Source organism: Mesoplodon densirostris, chromosome 11, assembly GCF_025265405.1.
Source record: "Mesoplodon densirostris isolate mMesDen1 chromosome 11, mMesDen1 primary haplotype, whole genome shotgun sequence".
Classification (NCBI taxonomy): domain Eukaryota; kingdom Metazoa; phylum Chordata; class Mammalia; order Artiodactyla; family Ziphiidae; genus Mesoplodon; species Mesoplodon densirostris.
Genome location: NC_082671.1, coordinates 11,368,303 through 11,380,911, shown reverse-complemented (window position 1 = coordinate 11,380,911; position 12,609 = coordinate 11,368,303). Strand labels below are relative to the sequence as shown.

Below are 12,609 nucleotides of genomic sequence, written 5' to 3'. Positions count from 1 at the left end.
TAGTTTCTGTGTTTTTTATTTTAGTTGCTTTTTGTTTTCGAGGAAGCTTTCACCTTGAGCTTATGGTCAACAGTCCCTTTACTATATTAGTCACATGCATTAAAAAGAAGAATGCTTTCCTACTTTTTATTTACCATTAGGTCCAAAAAGCATAAACCATATACACAGTCTTTGATTAATGATTCAACCTGGTTTTATTGTTTCCTTTTTCTCCTCCCTACTGAAATTTTGTTAACTATGGGCTTCCGTTCTAAATGAAATCTCCTGTGTGACACATTTCAGAGACTGGAATTTCTCTACTAAGCAACATTTAGAAAGTCTTAATATTGTATATGTTTTTACATTACCTTCTGTCCGGATCTGTTCTGGAGAGCACTCCATATATTGGAATATATTGGAACTTGCTGGGTAGTCTTCTGTGATCGAATTATAATCAGGATTCTTAGGGAAAGAAAGCTTATAGAGTTGCCTAATTTTGGTCTCTGTCTCTTTTTCTGTCTCTCTTTCATTCTCCCTTAACCTAACCAGCTGATGATGCCTTGAAGCATTTGAAGTGGCCGTGCTGTTTTCCTCACATCTGTGTCCCATCTAGGCTGTGTCCAGGATGTTTACGTCTCTTCTGAGTTAAACTCAAGAAAATGAGCAGGGACCCTGGCTGGGCAAGCCCAGAAAATGCCAAAGGGAGAAGTGCAGATGGGATCTCCCTGCGCTCTGCAGTTCAGGCAGACACCTTTGGCTGCCGGGCGCTGCCCCTATACCCTAGGACAGCAAGGGCAAGGAGCACTTTCTTCTTTCTCCTGGACACTCAGACATGAGGCCGTTTCTCCAGCCAGCACTTCCTACCCCTCATCTCTCTCCAGGATGTATCATCATACCCTCACTAAGCTCAGACTCTTCTTTGGCTGTGGTAACTCGAGATTTTCTTCTCTGGTTGCCAGGTCTCCATTATTTCAAATCTAGGACTAGCACATTTTAAAGATGTACTTATTCAAACAATACCGGGTTTACAGACAAGACTGGTATGCATTTTCACACCCTAGTTAACAAGAATTGCAAATAATAATAGTTGTTCAGTGATTTTACCTGTATTATCTCACTTTATCCTCTCAGGTATTCTGTGATGTTCATATTATCATGTCTACGTGACTTGCCCAAGTTGGAGTGTGACCGAGCTGTTTTTCACACTCAGGTCCCCTAACTGCAAGTCTGTTGCTCTTTCCTTGACATGACAGGTTTCTCTCTAGGGAATACATGAGTAGCCAAACTCATCCAGACCTCTGTGGGCCTAATGGCTGCTGCCTGCGTGGAAATCTTGAGGTCTGGGAGAACGTGGCATTCTTAACAGGAGAGTCTAGAAATTCAGTGAGCTGGCCCTCACCTTTTCCTTGGCTGTGGCAAGGTTCCTGGGCTGGTGGTGCTAAACGTATGAAATGGGAAAGAAGCTGTACATCCCACCTCACAGACACAGGGAAACAAGACAAGATTAGGCTTGGTATTTGGGGCAAAGAATGAGAACAACAAAGTATTCCATCCACAAAACATCCACAGAGCTGATGCATTTAAGTGGAGGTACTTTCTTTAATCAAAGTCAAAAGATAAAAAGTGTCTTGTATTTTCTTCTTTTTCTTTCTCCTCCACATATTCTTCCTTATCCTATCAGCCAATGACTGACCAGACAAAATGAGCCAGATGTTTATGTCACATGGCCCTTGTATTTTGTGGTTCAGAGTTGTTAAAAAATAAAAGAGACCCTGCAGTACTTTTTATTTTAATTTATTTTTAAAGTCAGATTGTAACAAGTAAAATTTCATTTACTTTAATTTTATTTATATATGTATTTTAGGTCTCAGTTTAAACCAAAAAAGACTAGATGATTACAAAGCTCCATTCTGTCTTTAATGTTCTGTGAGTTTACCCCAGTGGGTGGAAATTCAGTGAGACAACGTCTTACAAACTTGTTATTGAGATTAGTTTATTTTTTAAATCCCCCCCAAAAATGACAAATTTAAGAGTGTTAATGAAATCACAATGGAGAGAGCTCTAAAGTCTTATGACCTATGATAATTCAGCTACATTTTCTCAGCATGTGGATAATTCATTGTATTTTTTTTTTTTTAGTTTAGTTTAATATTTAGGATTCCTGTTTTCTCACTTGATCCTGAATTTGGAAGAAACTGGATGTAACGCACAGATTGATGAAGATTTGCATAAGTCCCAGCAGTACAGGAACAACATTCACCATACCTCACGTTTACCTGCCAAGCACAGGGAGGCAGGCTGTTGGGGGGAATAAGAAAACGACTTCGGTCTCCTTACCAGGCACATGACGAGGTGCATCACAAATGTGGATTCACGTAGCCTCCAAACAGGAGTTCAGGAAAGCTAACGGGGAGCAGGGTTCTGAGGAGAGCAATTCCCCTCCCTGTCTCCAGGTGCCCACAGACCATCAGAGGAAGGGCAGGGTCGCATCCTTTGAGGTGGAATTCGAATTTCTCCTTTCCTTCTAACCTTCAGTGAAATCATCAGTGCCACCAGCCTGCTGCCCAGAGTCCATCAGCACATCCTGCTCAGGTACACTTCCCTGTGGACCTTCCGTCACAGGTTTCCCCAGGGTGCCTGGGACCAATGGATGCCCTGGGCCAGAGTTCTCAGCAAGGGCAGTTTCATCCAGGGGGACCTCCACCAAGCATGTGGGGAGCAGTCATTTGCCAGATAAGGTTGGCACTCTTGCCTCTCCTGGTGGGCGCAGTGCCTCCCTTCACCCTCCAGCCTTGCTGCCACCTGCCAAACTTACTTTGAAGCAACAGAAGCAAGATCTGTTGGAGCTGCTGGACCAGGATCAGCCTCAAGGTTATGCTCCTTATAAAAACCACACGTAACAGAAGCAAAGAAGTAGACTTTTAGAGTAGAAGGAATGGGACGTTGAGATACCTAACCCAAGCCCCTCACTGTTTAGAAGAGAGGTCAAAGTAGGGGTAAACAAAAATGCCTTCGGCCAACAAGTCCAACATTCTTTAAATTTGCCGTGCTGCTGGCATGATGCCTTCACTGGAGTGAAAAAAATCCTCACTGTGTTGGGAAGAATATGAAAAGAATAAACAATTCCCCATTGCTTAGTGAACCTGCTAATTCATCTGGAGCAGAGACGACCTTAGGGGGCCGTGATTAGACAGCCATGGAAACGAACCAGCTTGGTGCCACTGTTTTGCAGAACGACCGCTTGGTGGCACTGTGGCCAATAGGCAGACCCCACCAGCTCTTCACGGGGCCTGGCACACTGGCGATTTGGGGGAAAGTCCTCGTTGCATAGCAACAAGACAGTGAAAATTGCTGAGCACCCAGAGCAGCAGCTGCAGATTAACTAATCAGTGTGTTCAAAACACAAAGCATCTAAACATAGGAGGAAATCCCAAAATAATTAATACCCTTTACAGACATGAAATCACTAGTCAAAATATTATTTTAAACCCATTTTACGAATGGTAGCATTTTCGAAAAACCCCATCATCTCACCAAACACGCAGTTGTGCCACCCACACTTACCAGGGCCTGTCTCTTTTCTCCTTTTGTTATTTGACTCTCAGAATTTATGGATTCCATAGCAGTGTAATCTAGACTTTCCCTAAAAGTAAATGTTCCTGTGTTCCTGGTTGGTAGGCAGTTAAATTTATTTTAGGTTAAATTTATTTTTGACCCGTCTCATTTCCCTCAGACCCTCTTTAATTTTTTTGAGCCCCTACCTACAATCTGGGCCATTCTGAATTGTTTGCTCAACTGAACACTTCTGTTCAAAAGCTCTGTCTTCTTAGGAGAAGCCTCCTTATTATTTTTTTTTAATTGAAGTATAGTTGATTTATAATGTTGTGTTAGTTTAAGGTGTAAACTGGACACCTGAAGGTAAAAGTATATATTCTTTTTTAGATTCTTTTCTATTATCAGATAGGTTATTACAAGATACTGAATATAGTTCCCTGTGCTATACAGGTCGTTGTTTATTTATTTTATATATAGTAGTGTGTATCTGTTAATTCCAAAGTCCTAATTTATCCCTCCCCCTCCTTTCCCCTTTGGTAACCATGAGTTTGTTTTCTATGTCTGTGAATCTGTTTCTGTTTTTTTTTTAATTTTTAATTTTATATTGGAGTATAGTTGATTTACAATGTTGTTAGTTTCTGCTGTACAGCAGAGTGATTCAGTTATAATATACAAATACCCTTTTTCAGATTCTTTTCCCATATAGGTTATTACAGAATATTGAGTAGAGTTCCCTGTGCTATACAGTAGGACCTTGTTGTTCATCTATTTTGTATATAGTAGTTTGCATCTGCTAATCCCAAACTCCTAATTTATCCCTCCCCACATTTCCCCTTTGGTAAGCATAAATTTGTTTTCTATGTCTGTGAGTCTGTTTCTGTTTTGTAAATGAGTTCATTTGTACCATTTTTTTAGATTCCACATGTGAATGATATCATATGATATTTGTCTTTTTTCTGTTTGACTTACTAGAAGAAGCCTCTTTAAAAGTATTGCTTTTTAAAAACTCTCATCAACCCTAATTGAGTTATACAATTAGGATTCACCTATAATTTGAAGAATGTGTGATTTTAATTCTTCAGGAAAATGACCCCCAGAAATGCCGGGTGTGTGTATCTGGTTTCAGGGTTATGAGGCAGGTCTAGAAGCTTGAGAACATCATCTGGTTTTCAGTGGCAGACAGTCAATATAGCAGTTTCCGCTGTTTGCCCACAACAGCTAGATACGGGAAATGAAAACTATAAGGGAATTCTGAGTGAATCCTCTCTATTCTGCTTCCCTGCAGTACCTTCCAAAGAGTGCTCTGGTTTAGGAGACTATATTCTGCTAGTAGGACCCTGAATGTGCTACACGGACCATGGCATGGATACCTGGGCAGCAACAGAGTTGTGAAGAGTTTTATGGTGGAGAGGGTAGGGAGCACAGTGTCTGAGAAGAATAGATTTGTACTCTATTCATCAGTCCAGATTCATTAAAATTCTGGGCTGTTCTCCAGGTAGATGGACTATATATACTTGAATGACCCTTTAAAAATTAGTAAAAATTGGGCACAAGACTCCAGTGACACCTCCAGCCAGCAAAGTTTTCCTTAATCACAAGTATGATGGTTGTTTTCAAGGGCTCTGGAATCAACTTCTGTGTTGAAGCTCAGGTTCTGCTTACCACCTATTTAACCAGCAAATTCTCAAACCCCAGCTTCTCTATTTTTAAAATGGGGAAAATAACATGCCTACCTATATTAGGGTTCTCCAGGAAGAGCAGAACCAATAGGACATAGATGACAGATAGATAGATGGATAGATGACAGTATTTTAAGAAACTGGTTCTTGCAATTAAGGGGGTCAGCCAGCTTGAAGTTTGTAGGGTGGGTGGCAGGCTGGAAACTCAAGTAGTTGCTGTAGTCTTCAGTTTGAAATCTAGGGCAGGCCAGCAGGCAGGATTTGATGCTACAGTCTTGAGGCAGAATTTCTTCTTAGGGAAACCTCTTTTTTTTTTTGGCCTTTTGGCCTTAAGGCCTTTAACCGATTAGATAACCATATTATCAAGGATAATCTTCTTAAAGTCAGTTGGTTGTAGCTGTTGAGCACATCTACAAAATACCTTCTCTGCAACACCTAGGTTAGTGTTGATTAAATAACTTGGTATTCTACCGTAGCTGACATGTAAGACTATCATACCACCTTATAGGATTGTAATAAAATGAGCCCAGACCCATGTAAATCATTCATTCAGTGCATTACCAAACACATGGGAAGCCCTCAAAAAAAGTTTTCTATTGTTGTTATTTAAATTTAGTTGTTGCTAACCCAATGGATTTTTCCATTTTCAAGTTATTCAGCACCTATTGCTATGTGCTAACTAGTAGAAACAGGTTTTTAATACCATTCTCAAATTGTGGCACTGTTTTCCTTCTTTAGCTTTTTTTTTCTTTTCTTTCTTTTTTAGTTCTGCTAATATTTTGCAGACTCAGGGGGAAGGAACAACTGGGAACAGGAACTTGCATGGGAGGTAGGTGACGGAGCTACTTCTATTCACTCACTCCAAAGGGGATTGTTTTGAACTATTAGGAAGGCACGGTCTAAATGCAGGATATGAAAACACTTGAGAATGTAGCCTGTACCATCATTCTTGTGTTGCGATTTCCACATGTACAATAGAAAGAACTGATGGAGGGAAATCAGTTTCAACTGTTAATTTAACCGTTCTAGTCGAATATAAAAAAAACCAGTGAAACGGGACTTAAGTCACTCTTGGCCATAGTTAATTGTAGGCAACTCTGTAGCTAAAAACATGTAACCATTATATATTTTCAGTTGAACCATAAGTGAATTGTACTGTAACTAGAAACAAATCTAAGTGAAATTGAAGTCAAGATAGTTTTTTTGTTTGTTTGTTTTTTTAAAGCTATTTGATAATTGGAGTGAAAGGGCAAAGAAACACAATGAAAATCCAGACTCAAACTTACAAACACAAATATTGTAAGGAACTTTTAAGTTTATTTTGAAGAAAAATTTAAAACAGCTAAATGGTTTATGGCTTTTTTGTTTCTTTAAGAAAAGATATGTGAGTATACTGTTTGGAGGACAAAGGGGAAAAACACTGCCTATGTTTATCGGTTTTGTGGTTTAAAGAAACCCTCAACTAAAACAGGCCACATATTAAAACTCAATGTAATTTCATAGACTAGGTAGAGATCTCCAATAGCACCTGTTTCCGTTTTTTGGTTTATATCAGCTGTCACACCTTGTGGAAGGTGAAAGTGAGACCTTGCCCTTTGGCAGCTAAGATCACCTGCAGGCTGGACGCACGCAGGCTGGGTGGTGCGGCATTCATCACCTGGCCTCAGGAAACTGCTAGTGATTTTAGTAGTATTATCCCAACCTGGCTCCACCTGTCCCAGAACTGACCCCACAGACTAAGGTTGACTCTCCACTCCCTAGTCACCCTCACAGGAGACTGAAGTATATTAACCAGAGGCCAGTGTATTGATTTTCAAGGGGGTATATTCCTTTTCAATGACCAGAATGCTTAGATGACTTATTCAGGGCACATTCTTACTGATTTTGGAATAATTGGGCATCTGGAAGTATAATCTGGAAGTTGCTTGGTGAATATGGGATCTGACAAAAAGGAGTATGGTTATTTTTTTGTTTGTTATTATTTGGAAGATATTTTAAACTAGTTTATTTTTATAAGTTGAATATGAAATCTATATTTCACATGGAAGAAAATGGAACAATTGTATTAGTTATCTATTATTGCATATTACCCCAAAATTTGACAGATTAAAATAACCCACATTTTTTTAATCTCATAACTTCTGTGAGCAGGAATCTGGATACAGCTTAACTGTGTCCTCTGATTCACAAGGCTGCAATCACAGGGTTAGGGTCAGGGTCTCATCTGAAGGTTCAGTGGAGGTAGCTTCCAGGATCTGCTTCCAGGATCACGTGGTGGTTGTTGGAATTCATTTCCTTAAGGGCCTGAGGTTTGAGGGGATTATTTACTTTTTGTCATTAACCCTATACCTTCTTTTCCTGTGCTATCGGCAAGCATGGTGTTCATTCCACTAAAGTGGTTAAAATCCAGAACTCAGTGTGGGCTTTTGGCCTGCTGGTTCGGGGTTATCCAAGGCTACCTAGTGGAGGCACAGGAGTCGTCATTTCTAGCCTGATGACTTGACCAGGTTCGGGGCTGTAAAGTGCTTGTCAGGCACTGTTTGCCTCTCAGGAAAGGGGCACTGAGGCATGGAAGGATTGAATTGGGTTCTGTTGGATCTCAGGAGATTTTTCCTGCTCAAATACTTATCTAACTGCAGAGTCAAAACGGCCTGTAAGCCAAAGCTGACTGTCCAACTGCAGCCCAACCCCCAGCCCAGGAGTGTTGGGAGCACTGTGTCACAAAGCAATAGGTAAGTTAGTTGTACCCACTCTGACCCCAAGGCTTGCTTTAAGAATTCAGCCGGGGCCTCCCTGGTGGCGCAGTGGTTGAGAGTCCGCCTGCCGATGCAGGGGATACGGGTTCGTGCCCCGGTCTGGGAGGATCCCATATGCCGCGGAGCGGCTGGGCCCGTGAGCCATGGCCGCTGGGCCTGCGCGTCCGGAGCCTGTGCTCCGCAACGGGAGAGGCCACAACAGTGAGAGGCCCGCTTACGGCAAAAAAAAAAAAAAAAAGAATTCAGCCGATCTGCCTCCCGGTCATTTCTAGAGTTCACCCGGGCAGTTCTCTGTAACCCATAACCGTTTCTGCGTCACGACCACCATCTGTCTTGTGAAGTAATCTGAATTCGACATGGATGCCTCCAAACTTCCTAGAGACTTACAAAGAGTCCTTCCAGCTCCATGTGTCCTCCAGTCAGATACGTGGGGCCTCAAATATGGCTGCTCAGGTCGGGGCCATGCTGGACTACACTAGGCCTTTACAGTGGTCGGCTGGAAACCAACTCTCCGGCAGGAGAGGGAAATCCCTGATTTGTAGCATTTACTGATTTCTGTGGTGTCAGTACTCCCATCACTGCTGATTAAAAGCTACCAATCTGATGTCACTCAGCATGGAGTTGGGACAGATGCACATGACTGGCTTTCCTCTGGGGCCAGCAATACACCAGCTGCAGCACACTGTTGTTTTGCACGTTTTATGAAAGGCACCCTCCAGTTAGATTAAGAAAGGCTCCTCTCTGGGCAGACCTGCACCACACGTGTGCCCTGGTGAGCAATGGCAGGCACCCTTTCCTCCTCACGCGGCTTGCTGAAAGGAACGTGAGGTCGATGTTAGGCCTCCTCAACTGGGTGCCTTTGTGCAATGCACATTCAGCACAACCTCACATAGCAGTCCCGCTTCGATTCATGATACTGTGTAATGAAGTAAAATGGATGGAATAAGGGAAAAGTGAGCCAGGTTACCTAGCAGCCTGAAAACCTGCTTTATACAGATGATAGGATTACTGCCAGGTGGAACATTAACTGTTCTTAAAATTAATCTAGTTAATAGAAGGCTATTATTGCTAAGAAGAGCTCCCAACGATACACCATTCCAGGGATAGACATAATGATATAGCTAAAAAGACTTCAGAAACATGAGGCCTGCAACACTACATATTTAGATTCCAGCCCATTAAATATATTTATCGTTAGTGATTTAAATCTTAATAGTCAAACCCAGGCACACATGAATATTTAAAATTTAATGTAATTCTTTACTGCTTAAGAAGCAGTTTCTCATAACTCTATTTAGCCTACCAATTACTCTGGAAAGTTATCCTCCCACTTTTTTACAGATGAGGAAGTAAGCCGAGAGAGTACATAATTCAAGGTGACACAAAAAATGGATTCAAGACCAGTTCTGCCTAAATCTCATACTCTTTTTACTATGCTTATACAGACATACTTCAGTATTGTGAAACAGACAACTTAAAATGGCTCCGGTGAAGATATTTTATTTTTCATAAAAATATAATTGTACAATGCTCTTCAGAGAAAGAAAAATTCCTTCAATGCCCCCAAATACCATGTGTTTAGTAGTAATTTTCCTCTCTTTTAAAACTAAAAATGTAATTGATAATATGCAACTGATTTCTTGTGAAACATCGCATTTACGTTTTTAAATTTTATTTGCCTTTATTTTAACTAAGTCCAGTTTAAACCTATACTTTTTGGAACAACCCAAATCAAGCCTATCAATTCAAAGATGGTAAAATAAAATGCTAAATGGTGATGCTGATAAATACTGTCAGTTAGCTGGTAAACAGTGATATGAATTTGCTGCAGCATGAAAGATTGTGATTCAGATATATTAGAAAGATTTTAGTTAAAATAGAGAAAAATTTAAGAACTTCAACTATATCCTAAAATTTGATCTAGTCAAACTTATTCCATATTATACTCAGTTGCTCTAATATACAACGGATCTATGCTAAATTAACAACAGAATATGACTGGTCTAAATACGTAAATTTATCTTCCCCCTTACCTTCCTTTCTTTGGGAAAAGGAAAAAGGAAATATTACTCTGTCTACTCAGAGAGCAAGGAGAACAGCAGAACAGATGAAGGGGGGACTGAGCTCACTGACTCTTCCACCGCTTCTGTTCTCTCTCAGTCTGTATGTTGTCCTTATAGGTGAGTGAGAGATGCTAGGATTTCAGCATGCTGCTCCTTAACTGGAATGGGGCAAGAAATGCTCCAGCGGTTTTAATCAGTGATGTTTATTAACATGCTTCACGTGGCCAAAGCGTGCAACCAGCACAATACCCAAAGCAATCAGAATATTCCTTTTTAAGACCAAGGAATTTTTCTCTCGGTTTGATCTACTCCAAAAGACCAAATAGATAGGTTTAGGATTAAACTGAAATAAACTGTAATTTACTTTCACCCAAAATTACACATCGGCTACCTGAGGACAAAGTCACTGCTCTTGTAAAGATGCTGGAGGGAAGGGGAGTAGCTCAGATGAGCCTCTAATTGAAAATCACAACCAGAGGAGAAACACTTCAAGCACAACGGGGACATTCCATTGAAGAGCCTCGTTCATTTGGAATGTTTGTTTTGAAAACAGCTCTTCTGGGAAATTCAAAAGGTACTGAACAAAGCAACGTAGAGTAAGTCTTGGGCTGTTTTGCAAAATAAAAATATACATTTGAGTAGACCAGATGGCAAAAACATACCCATTACAATCTGAACACTATATTTAAAAAACTTAAATTCTGAAGGCCTGAATATTAACAATCTTTAATCTATCTATATTTGTGATCCTAAAAGGACATTAAATACTCTTAAACCCCCAGTCCTCCAAAACACAGAGAGGCCCAACAGACTGGGCTAGTGGTATATCAGTTGTCACACAGTACTAGACTAGAGATCTGAGTCTGCGACCTAAGCACAAGAGATCTTCGGGAACTCAGGCTAAGGGGAAGCACTTGATTCAAATGCATGGCCTCAGAGAAGGAGGGAGGTACCTCATCACCTGAAACCACGTGGTCCATCTCATGTTCCCCCTCACAGACAAGCTAGACTATTAAACTACTTCGTAACAAAACGCATATTGTTTGGAAGCCAAATGTTTGCTTCATTAGAGCCAAGAACAGTTACAATTTAGCAGCAACAGAGAACACAACTCCTGATTTAACGATGTGAAGGAGAAGAGAGAGTGTTACAGTGCCCCAATCGGGACATCAAAAGATTCCCAGGTCTGAGTGTATCATGTTATGAGTGTGATTCCTCAACCATCACTCCATTTGGTAGCCAGGAAGAAAGCAAAGGTTGCTGTGATGGGAACTGGAGGGAACTCCTCTGCCTCCTGCCCCTCCTGACAGGCCCCCCCGCGACTCTGGCTTCAGTGCTTCACTCCAGAGTGGAGGCACAGCCAGGGCTGAATCGGATGTACACCCACAGTGTGTTTCTCTCTGGCTCAGAATACATTCGTAAGGAAACTCAAATCAGGGAAGAAACTAAGTGTTCTGGTTATGGCTACCGCCATTAGATCCACCAGCAATGTGTCCCTCATTTCGTTCCAGATCTCTTGAGGCAGAAACTCCATCTCAGCAGCTAATTTCATCCTATTTTCTTTAGAAAAATTCTCCAAATTAGGTGATTACCCAACGAAATGTGTGTGAACATTCACTCCTGCCCTCCCCATATACATATATAGACATGCAATAGAAACACACTGTATGGGTTGTCAAGACAATGTATGTTACTAAAATGCCTAACAGGTTACTTCTTATTTAAAAATAAAGTTTGACTAATTATTCTCCAAGTACAGATTAGGCCCTAGCAAACCTGTATAAATACAGTTTGAAAAGACAGCAACAAAAGTTTTAAATAGGGGCTATCTTAAGGGCTTTCTTGATGGACTTTGTTAATGCGTACATTATTTAAAACGGGCATACCATTATGGATTATAAAAATAGAAATGTATATATTTGTTAATACATATTCACAGCTTATGCTGGAATGGCTCACAGGAGAAATGGTTCATGCAGAAAATAAACATTACTCAAGTAAATATAAAGAAATAAGATTAGGTCCATAAAGGCTGAGAAATTATAGTCAGTAATCAGCCCATTTGTTTTCTCTTTGTAGGGCAATCAAAAACATGAAAGGAAGTGACACCTAAACACACATACACATACAATTACATGAATTACATGGAAAGAATATAAATTAACCAATAAAGCAATGTGGAGTTGAGGTGCAAAAAATATAATCTTCACTCATTCTCTCTACTGTGCTTTCAAGCATTGCAACATGTTAAATGCCATGGGTGGCAATACCAACCAGAACAGGTCTGAATGTCTGTAAATTTTCTAAGTGTTGAAAACTAAAGCAAAATCCTTTGAGATCTATGATCACACATTTTGGTAGAAATTGCAAATTTACAGAGATGACTGAGCAGTAGGTAGTAAATGGAGCCAAGAAGTACAATCTTGCCTATTCATCCTCCATAAGAATCAGAATATTGGCTTCAATCACTGACTCATCATTTTATATGCTCTTCACCCTGAAAAATAAAGTTACCAATGTAAGAATGCTTTTATTTTTTTTTTATTTTTAAAAATATATTTATTTATTTATTTTGGG

General features: G+C 40.4%; 1 protein-coding gene across 1 annotated transcript in view; it reads right to left on the bottom strand.

The window, feature by feature from the left end:
- Nucleotides 1-11,370: 11,370 nt before the first annotated feature.
- The window catches only part of CREBL2 (cAMP responsive element binding protein like 2), a 30,654-nt gene continuing 29,415 nt past the window's right edge, over nt 11,371-12,609 (bottom strand). The window contains exon 4 of the mRNA XM_060113092.1: nt 11,371-12,529. Coding sequence (XP_059969075.1) covers nt 12,525-12,529 — 5 coding nt within the window. The 3' untranslated portion in view covers nt 11,371-12,524. The remainder of the gene's footprint in view (nt 12,530-12,609) is intronic.